This window comes from Catharus ustulatus, chromosome 20, assembly GCF_009819885.2.
Source record: "Catharus ustulatus isolate bCatUst1 chromosome 20, bCatUst1.pri.v2, whole genome shotgun sequence".
In the NCBI taxonomy this organism is placed as follows: domain Eukaryota; kingdom Metazoa; phylum Chordata; class Aves; order Passeriformes; family Turdidae; genus Catharus; species Catharus ustulatus.
Genome location: NC_046240.1, coordinates 5,041,248 through 5,060,275, shown reverse-complemented (window position 1 = coordinate 5,060,275; position 19,028 = coordinate 5,041,248). Strand labels below are relative to the sequence as shown.

Below are 19,028 nucleotides of genomic sequence, written 5' to 3'. Positions count from 1 at the left end.
ATGCCTCCTGGTTTGGCTTCCAGGGCTGTGATGCTCTTTATTGCTGCCCAGCAAGATCCCAGGCTCCCAGGAGGTCGGTAAAGTTAGTGGTAAAATAAAAAAATAACAAAACAAACAGACACAAGAGCTATGCACATTTTAAAAAAGGAGAAATTCAGCAGCTCCCACCAGATCTCAAATGCCGTGTCCCACCCCACTGTGCTGCTGCTCCCAGCACAGGGCCCTGCCCCAAAGCACACAGCCCATGCATCAGCTCTGTGGCTTTTCATTTCCAATAAGAGGCTTATCCACAAGAAAATGAGGGGGGGAAAGAAACTTAAAAATTAAAAAAAAAAAAAAAAAAAAAAAAAGGTAGGAAGAAGGCAGGTTTGGCCATGGCCATGGCTGTCCCCATCAGTCGTGTTGCAGACAGGAGGGTTGGGTACACGGCCAGGAGATGCAGCACTGGCAATGACAGGCTCTAGGGGGATGGACAGGGACAGCCACACTTCCACATCCCTCGTGTAGTGTTTCTAGTCCAGGCAGGCACAGAAATCCCCTCCGATGCAGCTGCCCAGCCCTGCTGGCTCACGGGAGCTGCCCGAAGATGGGGTGAGCTGGTGCAGGAGCTGATGTGGGGCTGGCACAGGGACCCTCTGTCCCCTCACTCCCTGCAGATGGTTCTGGCTCCAACACCACCAAGTCCTGGGGTCCCAGTGACTGGACCCCTCCTCTCAGGGCCACCTCCCTGCCCCTCCCTCACTCTGTCTCCTTGGACTGCTTGGCTCGTTGCTTGCGGAGCTTAACGAAGGCCTGAGCTTCTTTATCCCTTTTCCTGGACTCCAGCAGCTGCAGGATCTCATCTGCCAGAGAGGAGGGGAGCCATGGTGGGAGATGCTCCCCACACTCCGCCCTCAGCCCGGCTGTGGCACCACGTACCCGTGGGCTTGGGGTGGGTCAGGGGGATTCGGGTCTGGGGCACCCGGCCCATGTCGGCCTGGTCCTCCTCGCTGTCCAGGCCGGGCAGGTGGCACAGGGGGAAGAAGGCCTCGCCCTCCAGGTCGTTGGTTCCCAGCACATCGTAGTCAAACACGGTCAGCAGCAGGCAGGCCCCCTCCTGCCGGCACTTCTCGGAGGGGATCAAGCTGCAGGGCAGGGTGGGCAGGGTCCATCACACCCCGACCTTCCATCCTCCATGGGAGCCCCTGCCCTCACCGACCCACACCCGCACAGCCCAGCACAGCCCAGCGCCCTCACAGGGCTTGGGGGTCCCCACTGGGGTGAAATCCCTGCAGTGATCCCTGCCCAGCCCCATGGCACAGGCTCTGCTGAAGCCTGGGGCCCCGGTGGGTGCCAGCCCCTACGTACAAATCGAAGGCTTCGTCGAAGAGGGGGTGCAGCTCGTTCTTCTTGCACTGGGTGGTCCGGGCCACCACCTCGGGGAACTCGTGCCGGGGCTCCAGGGTGAGCTGCACGAAGGGGTCGCTGGAGCCTGGTGGGGTGCAGACATCAGCCCCCTCCCCTGGCCCCTGTGCCCCGGGATGAACCCACCGGGGTGGCTGCAGGGGGGTCAGGGCAGCCTCCCCACAGCCCCCAGCCCGGCCCGGGCTCCTGGAGGGTGCAGGAGCATCCCTGACCCCGCATGGCACAGCAGGGGTGGCTGCAGGAGGAGTGACCTCTCCTGGAGAGCTCCCCAAACGACAGCCACACCCGGACAAGGTCGCTGCTCACCCTGCCGTATTTCTTAATCTGTGACTGCTTTGCATGATGAAGAAAAGCCGCCTGCCCCGGCTGCTGGCTTGTGCCACAAACAGTGGGATGTGGGCACTGTGTCCTGCGTGGCTCTGCCTGACACATCCCATGGAACCACCCAGAACCAGTGCAATAACCCCCATTTCCCCCAAATCCAGCCCCTTGCATAAAAATACAAAACAAAAGGGAGAGCCCAAGCTTTGCCAGCATCTCTCCTGCCTGGGGACCAAGGACAGGGGACCCTGGAGCAGTGTGGCTCCCCTGGCCACCCACACCCACCGTTGGAGTCCAGTGGGATGAGGTTGGTGGCGTTGAGCACTTCCACACGGAGTTTCTGCTCCGAAGGCCGGTACAGAGCTTTGATGGTCACGGCCCCGTACTTCTCTGAGCTGGTGTCCAGCTGGGCAGTGGGGTACAAGGATAAGGTACAAGGATGGGTCCTTATCCCCATCATGGAGGGATACACAGGGCCTGGCAGAGGCTCAGCAGAAATTTTGGGGTACCAGGATGTGCTGGAATCCTCTGGGATGCATTGAGCCCCCTCCTGCTCAATGTGGATAAACCTGCCCCAACAACCCCAGGAGTGGGAGGGTAGTGGGGAAATTCCCCATTTCCACAGGCAGGGCCTGTGAGCGAGGGTGGGATGTAGGAAGGGGCTGGGAGCACCACCCAGCTCCTACCTGCTGCTGGATCCTTTTGCTGAAATATTTCTGGATGAGTTTGCGGCTTGGGGCAGAACAGAGAGCCAGGTGAGTCTCCAGCGTCTGTGGGGAGGGTGAGAGGTGATGGTCAAGTACATGGACAGGTCCAGAGCCTGGGGATGTCCTCCCTGGCATCCCTTCCCCCCAAAGGAACCCAGGGGGACTCCCCATCCCCATCTCCATACCTGGAAGGTTGCACTGTGGAGGGTCTCCAGCGGCAGCCCACAGCCCTCAGCGTGGAAGCACAGCTCCAGGCTCTGGGGACAAGGATGCTGTCAGCCACCAAACACACCCCTGTCCTTGCCAGGGACCCCCTGCTTCCCCTTGGTACCTTCAGGGCACAGAAGAGCCTCTGGCAGTGCTGGACTGAGGGTATCTGTGGGCCCCGGGCTGCTGAGAGCACGGACAGGGTGTGGTGCCACAGGAGGGTGAGGAGGCTGCAGGGGAGAGGGAGGCTGTGAGCAGGATCCAAGGCTGGGCTGGATTCAGCTCTTCAGCTGAAGGGCTTTGCAAAGCCCCAGAAGGAGGTGCCTCATCCTGCCCAGCCCTGCAGAGGGATGGCCCCAAGCCCATGGAGCTGAGGGGATGCTCCTGCCCAAGGGATGGTGACACTGGTGGCTGTGCCACACTGCATCCCAAGTGCCCTGGTCACCTTTTGAAGTTCTCCTGGACCAGATGCTCGTTGAGGTACTGCAGCTCTGACTCCAGGAACTTCATGAGTGGGATGATGGACTGCAGCAAAAGGAGAGGGCATTGGGGAGGGCAGGGGGGAGGGCAGGGGGGGTGTATCCAGCAGGCCAGGGAGGATCCCAGAAGGGCTCCTTCCCATGGGCAGGCTGTGCCTGGTGTGGTCCTGCTGCTGACATGGGCATTTTGGCTGCCCAAAAAAGATGGTCCAGGAGGGCCTGGAGCAGATACTTACATCCTCAGGCTTCTGGGTGTCACTGGAAGACGAGAGCTCTTGGATGTGCCTGGCAATGCCCTTTTCCAGCTGCCAGGAAGAAACACAAGAAGAGACTTGGACTCTGCCCTCTGCACCAGCCTCCCCGTGCCCAGCTCCACCTTGTCTCCATCCCAGGAGCATGATGGGCTTCAGGACACCTTGGGTGAAACTGCTCTGGGCAGGTGAGGGCCAAGGGGGCATCAGTGGCAGGTGGTCACCTTGGTAGCCAGGGCTTTCACCACGTCCCGGACCTCATGGTCCAGGCAGGCCACGGTGCTGTCCAGCTGGTTGTGCAGAGCATTCTGGAGCTGCTGTGGCTCGATGATGCCCCTCAGGCGCTGCTCCAGCTGGGCCCAGTCCAGCTGCAATGGCAGCTTCAGCACCAGCAGCCGCAGCTGCTCGATGTTGTTCACCACGATGCAGAGCTGGGGAGGTGGGTCTGCCTCAGGGTCCACACCCCCTGGAGCATCCCACATCCCGATCCCCAATGCAATCTCCATCATTATTCCCATTCACATCTCCATCCCCATCCTCACCTGTGTCCCATCTCCATCTCCATCACCATCTCCATCCTCACCTGTGCCCCCATGCCCATCCTGCTCCCCCTGCTCACATCATTTCTCTCCTGATTTTCCAGGATTATGGCTTTTGATGGCCAAGTGGTCCCTGTGGAACCCAAACTGGGGATTTCAGCTGGGTTCTCAGCAGCTCAGCTCCTTTTTTGTCCAGAAACCAGCACCAAATCCTTCCCCTCCTGGAGCAGTCAGGACAGGTTCCAATACCAACCTTGTTGGCCGCCTCGCCCTCGTTCTGCTCGCTCAGTGACAGAGCCTCAGCCCTCTCCTTGATGAGCTTGCAGTACATCAGGGAGATCTTGCACATATCCTGCAGGACAGAGAGGAAACCAGCAGGACTGAACCAGGCACCTCAGGGACACATCACTGGGGTACTGGCTCCTCCGTGGAGACACATCCCCAGGAGCAGGAGGAGGAAACTCCAGGTGCTGGTGCCCAGGTGCACAAACCTCCAGGAGATTGACCATGATCATGAAGGCCTTCTCAGGGTCTGGCCAGTTGAGCTGCTGCCAGGTTGTCACGATCTGGGCGTAGCAGGTGGACAGGTCCACGGTGGATGTGCTGTGCTTGTGATACCCGTAAGGCTTCAGCTGAGGGACAGAGAAGGCAAACACAGCTTTTACAGAGAGATGCCATCCCAGAGGGCAGAGCTGCTCCTTCACTTTGGGGCTCTTTGGCCCATCATCAACTCCTTATGTCCCAGTGTCACTCTGGAGAGTGGAGGAGATGAGGATGGACGGAGCAGCACGAGCTCTCTGCTTCCCTCCATACACCCACCCTGTACTGCTGGACCCCACTGAGGAGCAGCCTGTGGCCCCCTGGCTGCCTTCCCTCCCTCCCCTCTTCAGAGAGGTTGGAAGCAAAGGAGATTCTCCCATCATGGCCCAAAATGCAGGGTCCTCAGATCCCATGGGCTGACAGGGAGCAGCAAGGGAAGGGACACAGGGACATTGTGTGGGGCCAGGGTGGGTGGGATCAGCTGTCTGGGACCAGTTTGGACTTTGTTACACATTTGGGAAAGGAACCAGCCTGCTCCTGGGCTGCCAGAGGCACCTATGGGGTGGTCTCAGGGCTGTGAGCCAGGCTCAGCAGCAAGGCATGGAGGACACTGGAATGTCCCCAAAGGCAGGAGGGAGATTTCTGCCCCACACATTACCTGGTCCATCTGGATGGCTCTCTGAGCCCTCTCCAGCGTGGTGGTGTAGGCCTTCTGCAGCCACAGGGGCAGTGCTTCCTCAAACCATTGGTGGAAATTGCTCAGAGCCAGAGGTCCATCCCTAGGGAGGAAGGCACTGGATTCTCCAACTGCACAGGACCCTCACCCCTCCTGCTCTCACACCAACCCCACCCAGACATGAGCCCAAAACCCTCCTGTGATGCTCCCCTTGACACCAGACACCAAGAGCCTGCTCTGCCTGATGTGCAATCAGTGATGTAGGTGAGTGGGTAGGATCTGGAGATCCTCAGTCAAGTGCTCCATCCCTCCCTTTGGCACCTCTCCTCTCTGGATACCTGCTTGGGAGGGACTCCTTCATCTGATAGAGCTCCTGCAGCTTCCTGTAGAGATCAAAGAGGCTCTCGGCCGTGGGTTTGGACATGCTGCTGTCCACCTTGTGCAGCTGCTCCTGGACGTGCTCTGCCACCTGGATGGGAGCAAGGGCAGGGGGACACAGTGAGGTCTGGCCAGGAAGGCTCCTTCTGGAGTGAGGGTCAGCTCAGGGCACTGCTCTTCCTTCTGGGTGGCATTTCAGGAGATTTGTTGGGTCAAACAGTCCCCATAGTCACTCTGTGGGCACACAGGGAGAGAGGGGGAGTTTCTCTTGCTCCCCTTCCATGCTTGCAACAAGCAGTTGTCACCTGAAGGGTGGCCAAAAACCTCAGCCTGGCTTTAGACCTCAGTGCCCTGAGGGCAGAGCAGCCCAGGATTGCTCACCAGGCTCTCCAGCTCCAGGTAGGCAATGGAGAAGATATTCAACTTCAGGTTGCTGCAAGAGAGAAACATGGAGCCAGGAGCCTGCCAAGTCCAGCAGACCCTGCCAGGCCATGTCCTGGTGAGCACAGCACAGCTCTGAGGGGCAGAGGTGGGACCACAGATCCCACCTGTGGATCCCCAGGGTCAAGGAATGAGGCATCAAAGTGCCCTGTGACTCTTGATCCCAGGGAAGGTGGATAGGGATGAGATCAAGCACTGAGACCTACGTGCTGAACAATTTGTTCCAGATCTTTTGGCACTGCTTGAGATCTTCTATCACCTCCAGGAGGAGTTTGGACAAGGCTTTGCTATTCTCCTCTATGCTCTGCAAAGGAAAGAACAGCTGGTTTTGGATGCTCAGACATTTTGAGGTGACTTTACCATGTCAGAGGGACAGAGATGGGAACTGACCTTCACCATGGGCTTGAGGTGCTGCTTCTGCATGTGAAACCACTCTGTTGTGCCTGACTGCAAGAGAGGAGTCCTGGTGGGATGGCAGGGAAGCAGGAGAGCAAAGCCAGCTCTGTCACCCCCTTCACTCTCCCTGTCCCCTGGGTGAGGTGAGAACCACAGGCTGGGGCCACCAGGTTGTAGGGGTGGGTATTTCCCATGCCATGGTGATCCATGTGGATTTGCTGAGCTGTGGGCATTGGGCAGGGGATGGAAGGAAAGGGAGACCCACAGGGTCCCACCCTGCAGGGGCTGGGGTGGGTGAGGCCCCCGGTACCTTCAGAGCTGTGGAGACCATCTGGGGCAGGTCAGGGCTGGGTGTGCACAGCTCATGGAAAGCTTTTGTTTTGCACATCTGGACAAGGACCCTGCAAAGTGAGAACCTCAAGTGAAACCCAGCCCCTGCCCAAACAGCCTTCCCCTCCCAGCAGCACTCCCCACAGGGAGCCCAGGATGAGGGATGGGACAGGACAAGTGTCACAGCAGCTAGAGGGGGGAGGAAGGGCTCACACAGAGCTCAGGGGCTTGTCCATCACAGTGACCAAGCCCAGGACCCCACGTGCAGCTGGCCCAGTGACCAACTCACCGCAGCAGGGACTGCAGCCTGTCCTTGGACCTCGGGACAGACAGGGGGAAGATGATGCGGAACCTACGGATGAGGGAGACCCCGTAGGTCAGCAAGGACTGGAAGGACTCGGCCAGCTCTGCTTTCTGGGGAGAAGAAAGGAAACATGCACTGTCCTCCTCAGATGCTGGCAGCACCACAGCACCACAGTGGAGGGAGCTGGTGCTCCCATTCCTTTCCAGCCTGAAAAAAACCCTGATGTCTGTGGTAGCTTCTCCCTGGAGGGACTGAACTGAGCTTTGTGCTTAAACCTCATTGCTATGCATGGAAAATTCAGTGTCTCAGCAGGGTGCAGGGATGCTCTGGGAAAACAGGCTGGGAGAAGCAGAAACTGGGTCATATTTAAGTTTTGCAGGGGGTTGTGATTGACCTGATGGCAGGAGGGGGAAGGGGGATGTCAGTGCAAAGGGTCAGGGGTTCTCCACAGAGAGGGGGAACAAACCACTGGGAAATGCCCTGGCACCCCTGTACCCCACAGTCTCCTGCCCTCCCTGGAACAGGGGAGTGAAACAGGGGCACATGGTAGGAGAGGCTCAGTGCCTGGGGCACCTTCCCCTGCTCTCTGCCCAGCTCTCACCTGCTCTGGCCTCAGGCGCTCCTGCACCCAGCGGTACTCGATGCTGGTGATCTGGTGGAGGAGGCAGCTGCTGTTGAACTCCAGGCTCTGGTAGAGTTTGCTGTAGGCCAGCCACTGCCTGGGGAGGAGGGAGGGCTGGGCTGAGCCCCTGGAGGCTGGGGGACACCCAGGAACCAGCCACAGTCACCGCTGGGGGAGTCACAGGGGTGGCACCCAGGTGTCCTGGGGCAACACCTGAGCTCAGAAGGTCCCAGGTGCTGCACTGGGGTGCTCTGGGTGTGAGGTACTCACGCCATGTCCTGGTGGAAATCAGACAGGTCCTTCTGTGTGGCATGCAGGTACAGCACAGTGCTGGCGTGGCTGCTCAGCTCCCCGTCCCAGGAGGTGCTGCCAGCCTGCCAGGAGGGAAAGGGAGAGGGGGAAATGTGTCCTGGGGCAAGACAGGATGAGTACGGAGGGGAACAGGCACCACGGGGTGTCTGCAGGAGTGGGAAGGATGCCAGGCACCATCCTGACCCTCATTCCCGTCACACAACCTGGGTGTGGGCTGCAGAGGAACCTCCCCCAGCCCACCTGGAGGGCTGCTCCTGTGCTGGCAGCAGCACTGGGGGTACCTGGTGCTGGAGGATCTCGTGGGACACCAGCTGCTGCAGGAGGTGGCGATGGACGGTGTAGCTGGGCTGTGTCCGGCTGCTGGTGGTGGCCCTCTGCAAAGAGAGGAGGAGAGAGAGCCATCACCTGCCTGGGCACACGGGGACAGTCACAGCAGGGACACAGAGAGCAGGGCTGGAGAGCCAAGGGCTACAGCTGCACCAGGAGCAGGGTCCTGGGGCTGGCTCAGAGCTCAGGGGAGGCTCCAGCACCTGCAGATGCTGGGGCAGGCACCTGCGAGCCCCAGACAAGCCCCAGGGGACAGGGAGCTGTCCCATCCTGCCAGGACAATGGGGAAGGAGCCCCTCCCCATCCCATCCCATCCCATCCCATCCCATCCCATCCCATCCCATCCCATCCCATCCCATCCCATCCCATCCCATCCCATCCCATCCCATCCCATCCCATCCCATCCCATCCCATCCCATCCCATCCCACCTTCTTGTGAGTCAGGAGGAACTGCAGGTGACAGTGTCCCCGCTCAGGATAAGTCTCTGTCCGTGGCTCCAGCTGGTACCACTGGTCATTCCAGCAGTGCAGGTCCTGCAGGCACAGAGGGACAAGAGGGAAGCCCTGGGCACCCTTCCCAGGAGAAGGATCTCATCCAGAGACCAGGGGATCTTCATCCCACTGCGCTCATGGGGCAGGAGGATTCTGTACTGGATTAAAACCACGGGATGTGCAGTGACCGAGTGGCACAGGGAGGGACCTGACACCGGTTTGTGGCTCTGAGGGGACCCGGGGTGTGCCGGGCGCTGTTCAGGGCTGGGATCCCGGGGATGCTCGGGGCAGGGGAGGCACCCTCACCTTCAGGCGAACCACCACGTTCCCCAGGAAATCGTCCTGCCCTTTGTCTTTGCGAGCGTCCTTAAAGATCCTGAAAGGCACAAAACGGAGGGGGCGGGAAGGTGTCCTGTGACCCGGGGTGGAGAAGGGGACACACACCTGCTGCCCTCCCTCCGTCCAAGGGCGATTTTTAAAATCCAGCAGGTGAATAAGGATTTTCCACCCCTCTTTCCTCAGCAGCCCTGGGGCCACCCCAGCACCAACCTTTTGAGGCCGTGCAGGTCCGTCAGCTCCCCCAGCTTGTGCCGCATCGACTCCACCGTGTCCGAGTCCCTGCCAGGCAAAACCCACCGGGGAAAGGGGAAATCCAGTGATGGAAAACCCAGCAGGAATTGCAGTGATGGTGGAGAAGGGAAGTGTCAGCACTGAGGCCACCCCCAAACCCAGCCCAAATCTGTGAGCACCTGGCTTCTCTCAGGAATTAAACCAGGGTTTAATTGAATTAAACCTGGGCTTTCTCTGCTGGCACAGGTCACATCTGCATGGAGCACTGCTCCACAGAAAGTGATGGGCAAAGGGGTTCCCAGCTTCTGGGCCTTTAAAAAAGTTTCAGATTGAACCTGAGGAGGCAGAGTCCTTGGGTCACTGGGGTGCTGTCACTCACCACATGTCCAGGTGGAAGCTGGCTGTCTCCACATCTTTGAACTCCCTGCAAGGCACCAGGGGATGCTGTTACTCGATAAAATACCAGTGGTGACCCCCACCCACAGCAAGAGCCCTGGGCACACCCTGGATGCTCCAGGGAGCAGAACCAGGGGCTGGGTGCATTACAGGATGAATGTCTCGTTCCACACTGGGCTGAGGGTCTGGTTCATCACTTGGGTGCGATGGATTTGGTCTTCAGGGATGAGGTCTTTGACCACAGCCTTCATCCTCTTCCTGTGCTCAGGGTGGGCTGGCTCCTGGCTCCTGGCCTCGATGCCCAGCAGGCAGTATGGGTCACTGAGCCCTGCCAGGGTGGAGGTGTGGGAATTCCACTGGGAGCAGCAGCTGCTCCTCTTCCCACAGACACCCACCCATCTCCACTTACCACTGACGTCTTTACCCAAAATTCCCTTGGCTTCCTTCACAGTGGCTTTCAGGCAGTAAATGGGGCTCTGGAAAAAAAATGAAAAAAACAGCAATTAATGTGCAAGGTCACCAACCCTGTGAGGAAAGATCAACCCTGCAAGGAAGGATGGGGCTGGAGCAGGACCTTGCCATCAGCTCCCACCCCTGCAATGACAACCCCAGGGCACCCCAAATGCCAATGCCAGGGGCTCAGAGGCACTGCAGCCCCCCAGCCCCACCCCAGCTGCACCCTGGGGACACTGTACCTCCAGCTCCATGACCTGCTGCATGATGACACTGTGCTCCTCCGGGTCCATGCCAAAAGCCTGTGTGGATAATGGGGCTGTGATGGATGCTGCCCTGTTAACAGGGGCTGGAGAGCAGCCAGGGGCTTCCCTCTGCTCCCTGGGAGAGGAGAGTGGCAGAGTCCAGCAGCAAGGCTGGGGACCAGCTGAAAGCTCTTGAGGGAGAGCCTTCTTCCCAGCCTAAGATAAACAATTCTCCCCAGGGCTATTTCCCAGCACAGGATGCTCCCAGCCCTCCAGCTGGATGCTGCTGCTACATCTTTGGTGGTGTTTGTTAAAAGCTCCCTCTGAGTGACCCTGTAGGGGGCCAGAGGAATGATTATTGGCTCCAAAAAAACAGAGAGAAATTGTGTGTGGGGGGGGTCAGGGCAAGTTCTGCACAGTTGGGATGGGGCACTTCCACATCCTGGCCCCTGGAGTCTCTGGTCCTGTCCAAGCCTCTGGCACACGGAAAGCCCAGCCTTATTCAGCACTAATATTCTCAAGTTTGCAAGTAAAGGTTTGTTATTCAACCTGTTGAGAATTCTGTGATCTCCTGTGAACCACCAGAGTAAATCAAAACCCCTTTAAAAACTCGCTGAGCAATAAGAGACCCCTCCCTGCAGCTGGGAGGATGGACACATCAGGGGACAGGGTTTGGGGACAGGGTCTGGGGAGGAGGGACACACCTTCTGCACGTAGGAGTAGAGCTCCTGGGAGTCCCCGACGTGCTGCTGCTCGGGCTTGCCCAGGCGGTGCAGGATGGTGTACAGAACCTCCTCGTAGAGCAGGGCCAGCTGTGGGGCACAGTGCTGTCACCTCGTGGGGACAGCAGCAGGGACCTGCTCTGTGCATCCCCCAGAGCAGCAGGATTTCCTGCTCAGGCTCCCCCAGCCCCAATGCACCCAGCCCTGCCTGCCCCAGCTGCTGGGCAGCATCTCCCGGCACTGAGCCACGTCCCCAAACCCCTGCAGCACTGTCACCCCCTCAGTGCCACCAAGGGACACCTCAGTGGGGCCACACTCGTACCTCTTCCTTGGAGAAGCGGTGGGACAGATCCATCTGGGGAGAGAAGAGAAGCAGAGAGGTTTCCCATCAAGAGCGTGGCTTGAGGAGGAAATGGTGGCCGGACAGGGCAGGGCAGCCAGGATGGGGTGGCATCACCCACAGCACGTGAGGGTGGGATGTCCCAAAGGATGCTGTGACACCCCCCAGACACCCCACAGCCAAGGGACAGCGTGGGGGGCTTCACTCCCAAGCCCCATGAATTGAGGAGGGGGCTGCAAGGGTGGAACAGCAGCTTGGGGTGACCCCCAGGAGGCTTTAAAAGCCAAACCAGGCACCTCTCACCCCCCAGAGCCACTCAGTCCAGCAGCACCAGAGAGCAAAGCAGATGAGGGACAGGGACACCACGAGGAGCTCAGGCTGGGCAAGGAGATGCCAAAAGCCACCAGGATTCGGTGCACTGCTACAAATCTCTGAGAGCTGCAGGGTGCACTGCTCATTCCTCTCTTGAAGGATGACCAGCAGCAGCACTGACTTTCCAAACAAGAACTAAATCCAAGCAGTGACACCAGCAGAGGAAGGGGAGCAGAGTCCCTGTGCCATCTGTTACTGGTCCTGGCACTGGAGCCTCTGGGAGTACAAGGGGGTGACACCAAAAAATGTAACACAAGTTTCTAAAATGAGTTTGGGCTTTTCTGGGCTGAGGGGTGTTTGCAGAGCATGGTCCCAGCACCTGCCCATGCAGGGCTGGTGGGGATGGATGGATGGATGGATGGATGGATGGATGGATGGACAGACAAATCCTACCTGTGGGTCAGCCCAGGCCCCAAAGTGACCTTAGGAACCCCTAACAGAAAAAAAAATAAACCAACCCTGAGCTGGAACATTAACATTTGCTTATGGCAAATCTAGGGCTGGAATAATCCCCCGGCCATCTGGACTGAATTCAACCCTTCCAGCCCCGGTGAGTTTAACTCTTGTGCTGCTTCTCTCCCTTATTCTGCCTCCACATCCATTCTTGTACCCACTGGGGGCACTGGTGGCTCGGTGCCCCCTCGTGAAAGGGGGGTGCAGTCAGGAGAGTCCCAGCCTGCCTCTGCCCAGGTTCCATGCACCTCTGCTGCTGCTGGCACTGTCCTGCCCACACCAAGCACGGGGGGCATGGCCCCATCCCAAATCTTTCAAATCCCCACAGTCAGCGCTGCCCCACTGCAAGGTCACAGGTGCAAACGTGACAGAAAAAGGACTTTATTTCTCTGTTGCTGTTATTTATCAGCAAGACAGAATCATCTGCTCCTTGCCCAGCAGTGGGGTAGCACAGGAAGGCAGGGGAGGAATCCCTGCTGGTTTTGGGGGCAGCTCCCTGCTGTCCCATTCTGCCCCAGACACGGCAGCTGCAGGATCTGCTCTGTGCACAGGGGACTGGTTAAGCTAAAGCTGAGCTGAGCCTCCAGGACGTGTTTACTGCTGCTAATCCTCATGCCAAGAGCCCAGCTCAAACCCAGGAGTGCTGCTTAAATCCAGGTCTGGATACAGAGAGCAGCATCAACCCAGCCCAGCAGCTGCAGCAGGGGGGAGGCAGAGGGACAGGGGTGCTTGGGAGGGAGGACAAGTCCCTGAGTGGGGGACAACACCAGCACAGACCACCCCAGGAGTGCAGGACTGACCATCCCAGGGGTGCAGCACAGACCATCCCAGGGGTGCAGCACAATCCCAGCAGTGCAGCACAGACCATCCCAGAGGTGCAGCACAGACCATCCCAGAGGTGCAGCACAGACCATCCCAGGATTGCAGCACAGACCATCCCAGGGGTGCAGCACAGACCACCCCAGGGGTGCAGCACAGACCATCCCAGCAGTGCAGCACAGACCATCCCAGCAGTGCAGCACAGACCATCCCAGGGACACAGCACAGACCATCCCAGCAGTGCAGCACAGACCATCCCATCAGTGCAGGACTGACCATCCCAGGGGTGCAGCTCAGACCATCCCAGGGGTGCAGCACAGACCATCCCAGGGGTCCAGCACAGACCATCCCAGGGGTTCAACACCATCCCAGGGGTGCAGCACAGACCATCCCAGGGGTGCAGCACAGACCATCCCAGGGTGCAGCACACACCATCCCAGGGGTGCAGTACCCGGCTCTGTGCCCTGGCGCTCCCAGCAGCACCGGGCAGAGCTGTGGCTCCCATCTCACGGGTACCCAGAGGAAGTTGTTCGGGTTGGGATGGCCTAGAGCAGGGTTTTGGAGGAGCTGCCAGCAGCAGAGCCCAGAGGGGCTGGGAGGTGCTGGGAAGCTGCAGCCAAGCTCAGAGGGGACCCTCAGTGGGGCACAGAGCTGCAGCTGACCCGTACTCACCCCGGGGTGCCCATTTACAATGGGGTCAGTGCCCCCATCTCTCAGTCACACCCAGGCCTCTGTCCCTTCTGGGCCTTTCCCCTTTCACAGCCTCAGCCCCAGAACTGCCCCCAGGGTCCCCTGGCACAGCCCCCTGGCCCTGCCTGCTGCCATCACACCCCAAACACCGTCCCCAGCCCCCCTGAGCCCAAAGCCACCTACCTCGGGGCTCTCCTCCCCGGGGAGGGTCCCCGGGGGGCTCTCACCAGCAGGATCCATCTCAGGGGGAGCTGTGCTGGAACTGCAGCTGTGCCTGGAGCTGCAGCCTCCCCCAGTGCCTCGCTTGCTCGGAGGAGGAAACCACAGCCCTTATCAGAGCGTGGCCATTTTAGCGCAGCGGAAACGCTCCCAGGGCTCCCCACAGAGCAGCCCGGGCACGCAGGCGCCCCAAAGCTGCCCCTGCACCCTCAGCCATGGGCACTGCAGGGCACACAGGCCGTGGGGCAAAAGGAGGCTGTCACATCCTGCCCCTGCTGTCACATCCTGCCCCTGCTGTCACATCCTGCCCCTGCTGTCACTGAACACAAAGGAATTGGGAGCAAGTGGAGAGAAATACCCTGAGAAGCAAAGCCCAGCAGGGAAAGGGGTGATGGAGAGGATTGGTGGGGGCAACACTCAGGATCTGGGCTCTGATGTGCCTTTAGGATCCATCCTGCCCTGAAAGCAGAGACAGGGACCTTGCAGGGTCTTCAGCCCTGGGGGATGGAGGGGATTTGAAACCCCACGCAGAAGCTGCAGGATGAGAAGTTCTTGCAACACTCAGGAGAGTTGCACAAGGTTGGGCTGAGAGCAGATGCAGTAAAGAGCCAAGAACAGCACTGAGAAAGGGCTGTGACCTTTCCCCAAACGGGCTGTCCAGAAAGAGCTGGTTACTGAGAAAGAAAACAGAAAGAAATGACGTTGAAAACTTGTTCTTTACCATCAGTTTTCATTCTTGTAAACGCTTTATCTGACTGCAGCTTGTCAGGCAGTTTCTCCTCAGGCAGATCCCTATCAGGATGCTCTCACTGATCACAAACTGGGCGGGGGAAGGCTTGGCTGGGCATCAGGAGCTGGCCAGGGCAGAGCCCGTTTGCTCCTGGGTGTGTGTTGTGTCTACAGGCACAGCTGAGAGCAGCCTGGGCTTTGGAGGAGCTGTTGAGCTGCACAAGCATTTCCCACAGCCCGGGGAAGGACAAGGACACAGCCTGTGCCCAGTGTCACTGCTGGGGTTTGGTGTCACTGCTGGGGCTCTGTGCAGCAGGGCAGTGACTCCCCAAGGGGAAGGTTTGTGCTCCCCACACCTTTCTGGGCCCTGGATGGCCCAAAAGCCATAAAAAAAAAGATGTAAGAAGATGTACACTGGGATCAGTGGTACTGTGCAGGGGCGCTGGGATTTGTGCTGAACCCAAACAGGAAACCACGACCATGGAAACTGCTCTGGAAAGTTTGTCTCCTTAATACCAGAGAAGGAATCAGAGTCCATCAGCACAGAGCCCCACAGCACGCTGGCTCCCAGCAGGGCTGCAGGAGGATGCTGGCAGCAGCATTTTCTGAGAGGGGGAGGGCAGGCAGCCAGTCCCTTCCAGCCTTGCACTCATCCAGTCCTTTAACTGAGGCAGGTGGCACTGTTTTAATTAAGAGAGACACAACCTCCCTTTGCCCTGGAACCCTGTAAGAGCAGGTTATTTATATATATATACATATTACAATATATATATATAATGGCAAAAGAGGTTCCTTGAAGTTGTGGGACCAGGAGGTGAAAAAAGGGCTGAGCTGAGAGCAGAGGCAGGGGGTTGATGTGGGGGCAGATTTTCTTTATCCAGGTCAGCCAGCATAGGACTGGGGCCAAGAGGGGCTGCATAGAACAACTGTGCAATTTTTACTCCTGAATTTCCAGGAGTAGAGGGATGCCAAGATAATCTACAGAATAAAAACCCAAAGATATGGGTAGACACCAAAATGCTGAAAGGCACTGCTGAGATTTTTCAGCCCTGTCCCCTGAGGTTTAAAAAAGCTGCTTGTTACAGTTCTGCTCCCTCCCTGTCAGGAGGGCTCTGGTAACTGTCCCCAGGAATTGGGTGCCCCAAGAAACTGCATTTCAGACCCCTCTTTGTGCACTCCCCAGTTCGGCACTGGAGCCACACTTGGGGAGGATGCCTGTTCCCTTTGCTGTCAGAGATGCTCAGAGGTGCTCTCCCAGCCCTGCCAGCCTCAGCCTTGGCTTTATCCAGCCATTTTCCATTGGCTCACCTTGGGCAAACAGTTTAAAAGCATCTCCTCCCTCACTGATGGAGAAGCCAGCTCCTGTCCTGTCACAGCACAAATGCAGTTTATTGATCTGGGACATCAGCTCTGTGCTCCCTTGCAAAATACTTTTAGTGGGAACTAGAGAAAAGTGCACGATGGCCTTTGGAAACCATTGCTGCCATCTTTGCTTTTAGCTTTGATTGCAAAAGCAAAATCTGGCCCTGCAAAGAGCAACCCCAGAGGTAAAGGCAGGACATGGACTCAGCATCCTTGAGCTGCTCACACTTTTCACTTCTCCTTGCCAACAAAAAATAGCAGCAGTCAGGATGTCTCTTACCTCAACCAGCACAGAAAGAACAGCTGAAAACCTTTAGTCAATCCTCAAATCCACTTCTCTCCTCCTTCTAACACTGGAGAAATAAAATCCAGTCATAACTATTGCCAAACATCAGGCAGTGACCCTCCAGCCAGGAGCTGATGGGTGGGCTGGGGTTGTGCAGGCTTTAGAAAGCAAAAGCTCAGCTGCAGTGTGGAAGTGGCTGTTTAAAAGCACTTTCCCCAGCAGGTCCCCAGCTGGCCACTGCACTGGTTTGGGTGGGAGCACACAGCTCCCCTCAGAGGCCAGCACAGTCCTTGGGAAGGATTTAGTGCAGGGATCACATGGATTCGAGCCTCTGTGTGTGCCATGGGGGAGCTGTTGGGTGAGCAGGTCTCAAAAGCAGCAAATACCCTTTTCCCCCCTGGGTTTTACCAGCAGCCACCTGTTCCACAAAATACCAGTGACAAAATCACTGAGCTCCAGTAACAAATTACTCCTTGCCCAGGGAACAATGAGAGGAGCCCTAAAAGCAGCTCCAGAATGAGTGAGGATTTCTGGTTAGCAGACACAATCCTAACAAACTCTGTTCCCCACACTGGCAGACCCCTGGCAAAACATCCCAGACATCCAAGGCAGGACTTTCCAAAGGGAGTGGTTAGCATTCCCCAAAACAGCCCCTGCTTCCCACGCTGTCAGCCTGCCTCCCAAAATAACCAACATATATATTCACAATATGGAGTGAAGCCTTACATTCCTTTTAAAAACAAATCATTCTAAAGTAAAACCCTTTATACCTGTCCCCAGTATAAATAAAGCACACAGTTCACTGGTGAATGGAGTTAGAGGTGCTGCTGAGAAAACAGATCTCCAAAGAACAAGCATCATCACCTTCTTTATAGGGAATCACCTTCCCCTAAAAGGAAAACCTGCTAGGGAGGTACCTTACACCAGCAGTAACAGCAATTTATCTCCTACCTCTTGTCTTGGTCCTGAACCGCAGCCTGGCCTCACTCTTATCTCTCAGATGGAAATGGGCAAATAGTCAAAATCCTGATTTCAACATGTCCCTCCCTCACTTCTCCTTTTAAACACGGGGTCTGATGACTCTGCAAAAGCCAGTGGCGCCTGCCAGGCATTGGCAAAGGGGACAGTGCAGGCAGTAGGCAGGGCAGACAAAGGTGGTTTCAGAATGAGAGCCATCCCTGTTTGCCCTGTTTGGGGCTGCCCAGGTGAGGGATCCCCTGGGACCCAGGGGATCCCTCACCTGGGCAGCCCCAAACAGGGCAAAGTTCCATCCCTCTGGGAAGAACAAGGGGACTTCCAGCCACCCACACAAGACAGGGCAGTTGTGAAAGCTCTGTTCCCCCTGGCAGCCCTGTGCAGGAGCAGGGGTTTGGCACAAGAGCTGCCAGCTCCATGGCAGGGACATGCCAGGATGGCTCTGAGGAAGTCACAGACGTGATGTGAAGACCTGGATGTCCCTCATTTGCCTCACAGCATCTTTTGACTGCTTTAAAATGTTTTCACCATCACTGTCATGTGCTGTCTTCCACTTCCCTCTCCCAGAGAGATAATTCCATTTCAGACACTGGATTTATCATCCCCTCACTGCAGGGACAGAGAGTGGTGGACACAGATTTCAAAGCCAGCTTATCTGGTTTGGGGGCTGAGTTGAGAGCAGCAGGACCTACAGCATGTGCCTGGGCTGGGGGATGTTTGTGAAGGTGGAAGAACCTGGGTCTGACACCCAGGTACCCCCATGCCCCCATGGTGCCCATTAACCAGGTTATTCTGGAGCACAGATTGCTGACCAGCTCCAGCACAGAGCATTCTCCCCACGGCTTTCCCACCAACAATCCTCCCCACACACTTGCCAAAGCCCCTGAGGAGCCCAAGCTCCATGTAGACAAATGCAAGGGTGATGGGAGGAGGCTGCAGGACAGTCCCTCCCACCGCCCCCGCATTCCAGAGGGACACGCCAAAACATGGAATATTATTGCAGCCAGTCTGTGCCACGGGAACAGCCAGAGTGTCCCAGCCAGAGCCCAACCCTCACACAGCAAAGTACATGGAAAAGGAGGAGGAGGAGACAACTTGAGCAAGGGAAAGGAAAAGTTTAGAAAGACAGGATTTGCTGAGCTGAGCTCATAAACGGAGCCAAGCTGGTACCTTTTGTTCCAGCATCAGGAAAGCAGAGGAGCTGTGTAGGGAATGGCAGGGAGGGATCCTGCTCCAGTCGTACCCTGAGCTGTGAGATCCAGCAGCTTTGAGTCCCAGCAGGTTTTGAGTGGCCACTTCATGTCCCGCTGGGCCTCTCTCAGTGGCACAGGGCCAGCCCTTGAGCAAGGAGGGGGCTGAAATTCTGGTTCCAGTCTCTTGGAGCTGACTCACTCCAGAGAGCAGACAGGTGAGTAACACCTGCTGTGGCTGCAGAGAGAGCCCTGACTGAAATAAAGATCCTTACCCTGCACATCTCAGCGTTCTGTCCCCACCCACAAACCTCACATTTGTCCCTTGGGCTTTTCTGTGCAGCTTCAACCTGAAACTCTTCCTGATCACAGCCTGCCTTGGCAAAACTCACCTCCAGCACACCTCTGGCAGCTCTTTTTACAGGTGGTGGTGCCTGTGATGTGACAGGAGCTGCTCACTGCCAAGGGCTGGCTCTGCTCC

General features: G+C 57.5%; 1 protein-coding gene across 4 annotated transcripts; it reads right to left on the bottom strand.

Moving 5' to 3' along the window:
* Positions 1-119: 119 nt before the first annotated feature.
* On the bottom strand, positions 120-17,382 carry UNC13D (unc-13 homolog D). Of its 4 annotated transcripts, XM_033077106.1 has the most exons (33): positions 13,970-14,048; positions 12,218-12,257; positions 11,435-11,467; positions 11,095-11,202; positions 10,388-10,447; positions 10,102-10,168; positions 9,843-10,020; positions 9,676-9,720; positions 9,276-9,344; positions 9,033-9,102; positions 8,664-8,768; positions 8,189-8,281; positions 7,866-7,969; positions 7,575-7,692; positions 6,959-7,083; positions 6,650-6,740; positions 6,334-6,390; positions 6,150-6,247; positions 5,884-5,935; positions 5,463-5,593; positions 5,107-5,227; positions 4,400-4,540; positions 4,162-4,260; positions 3,594-3,800; positions 3,355-3,423; positions 3,085-3,164; positions 2,764-2,869; positions 2,618-2,689; positions 2,412-2,495; positions 2,011-2,131; positions 1,348-1,471; positions 919-1,124; positions 120-842 (listed from the first exon to the last, which is right to left on the bottom strand). In XM_033077106.1, exons 3-33 carry the CDS (start codon positions 11,465-11,467, stop codon positions 739-741), a joined length of 3,138 nt encoding a protein of 1,045 aa, XP_032932997.1. In that variant the 5' UTR covers positions 12,218-12,257; positions 13,970-14,048; the 3' UTR covers positions 120-738. The 4 variants fall into 4 exon arrangements, with proteins under 4 accessions (XP_032932997.1, XP_032932998.1, XP_032932996.1 ...); XM_033077107.1 differs by lacking the exons at positions 12,218-12,257; positions 13,970-14,048 and adding an exon at positions 17,334-17,382; XM_033077105.1 differs by lacking the exon at positions 12,218-12,257 and having other exon boundaries at positions 13,970-14,238.
* Positions 17,383-19,028: the final 1,646 nt, after the last annotated feature.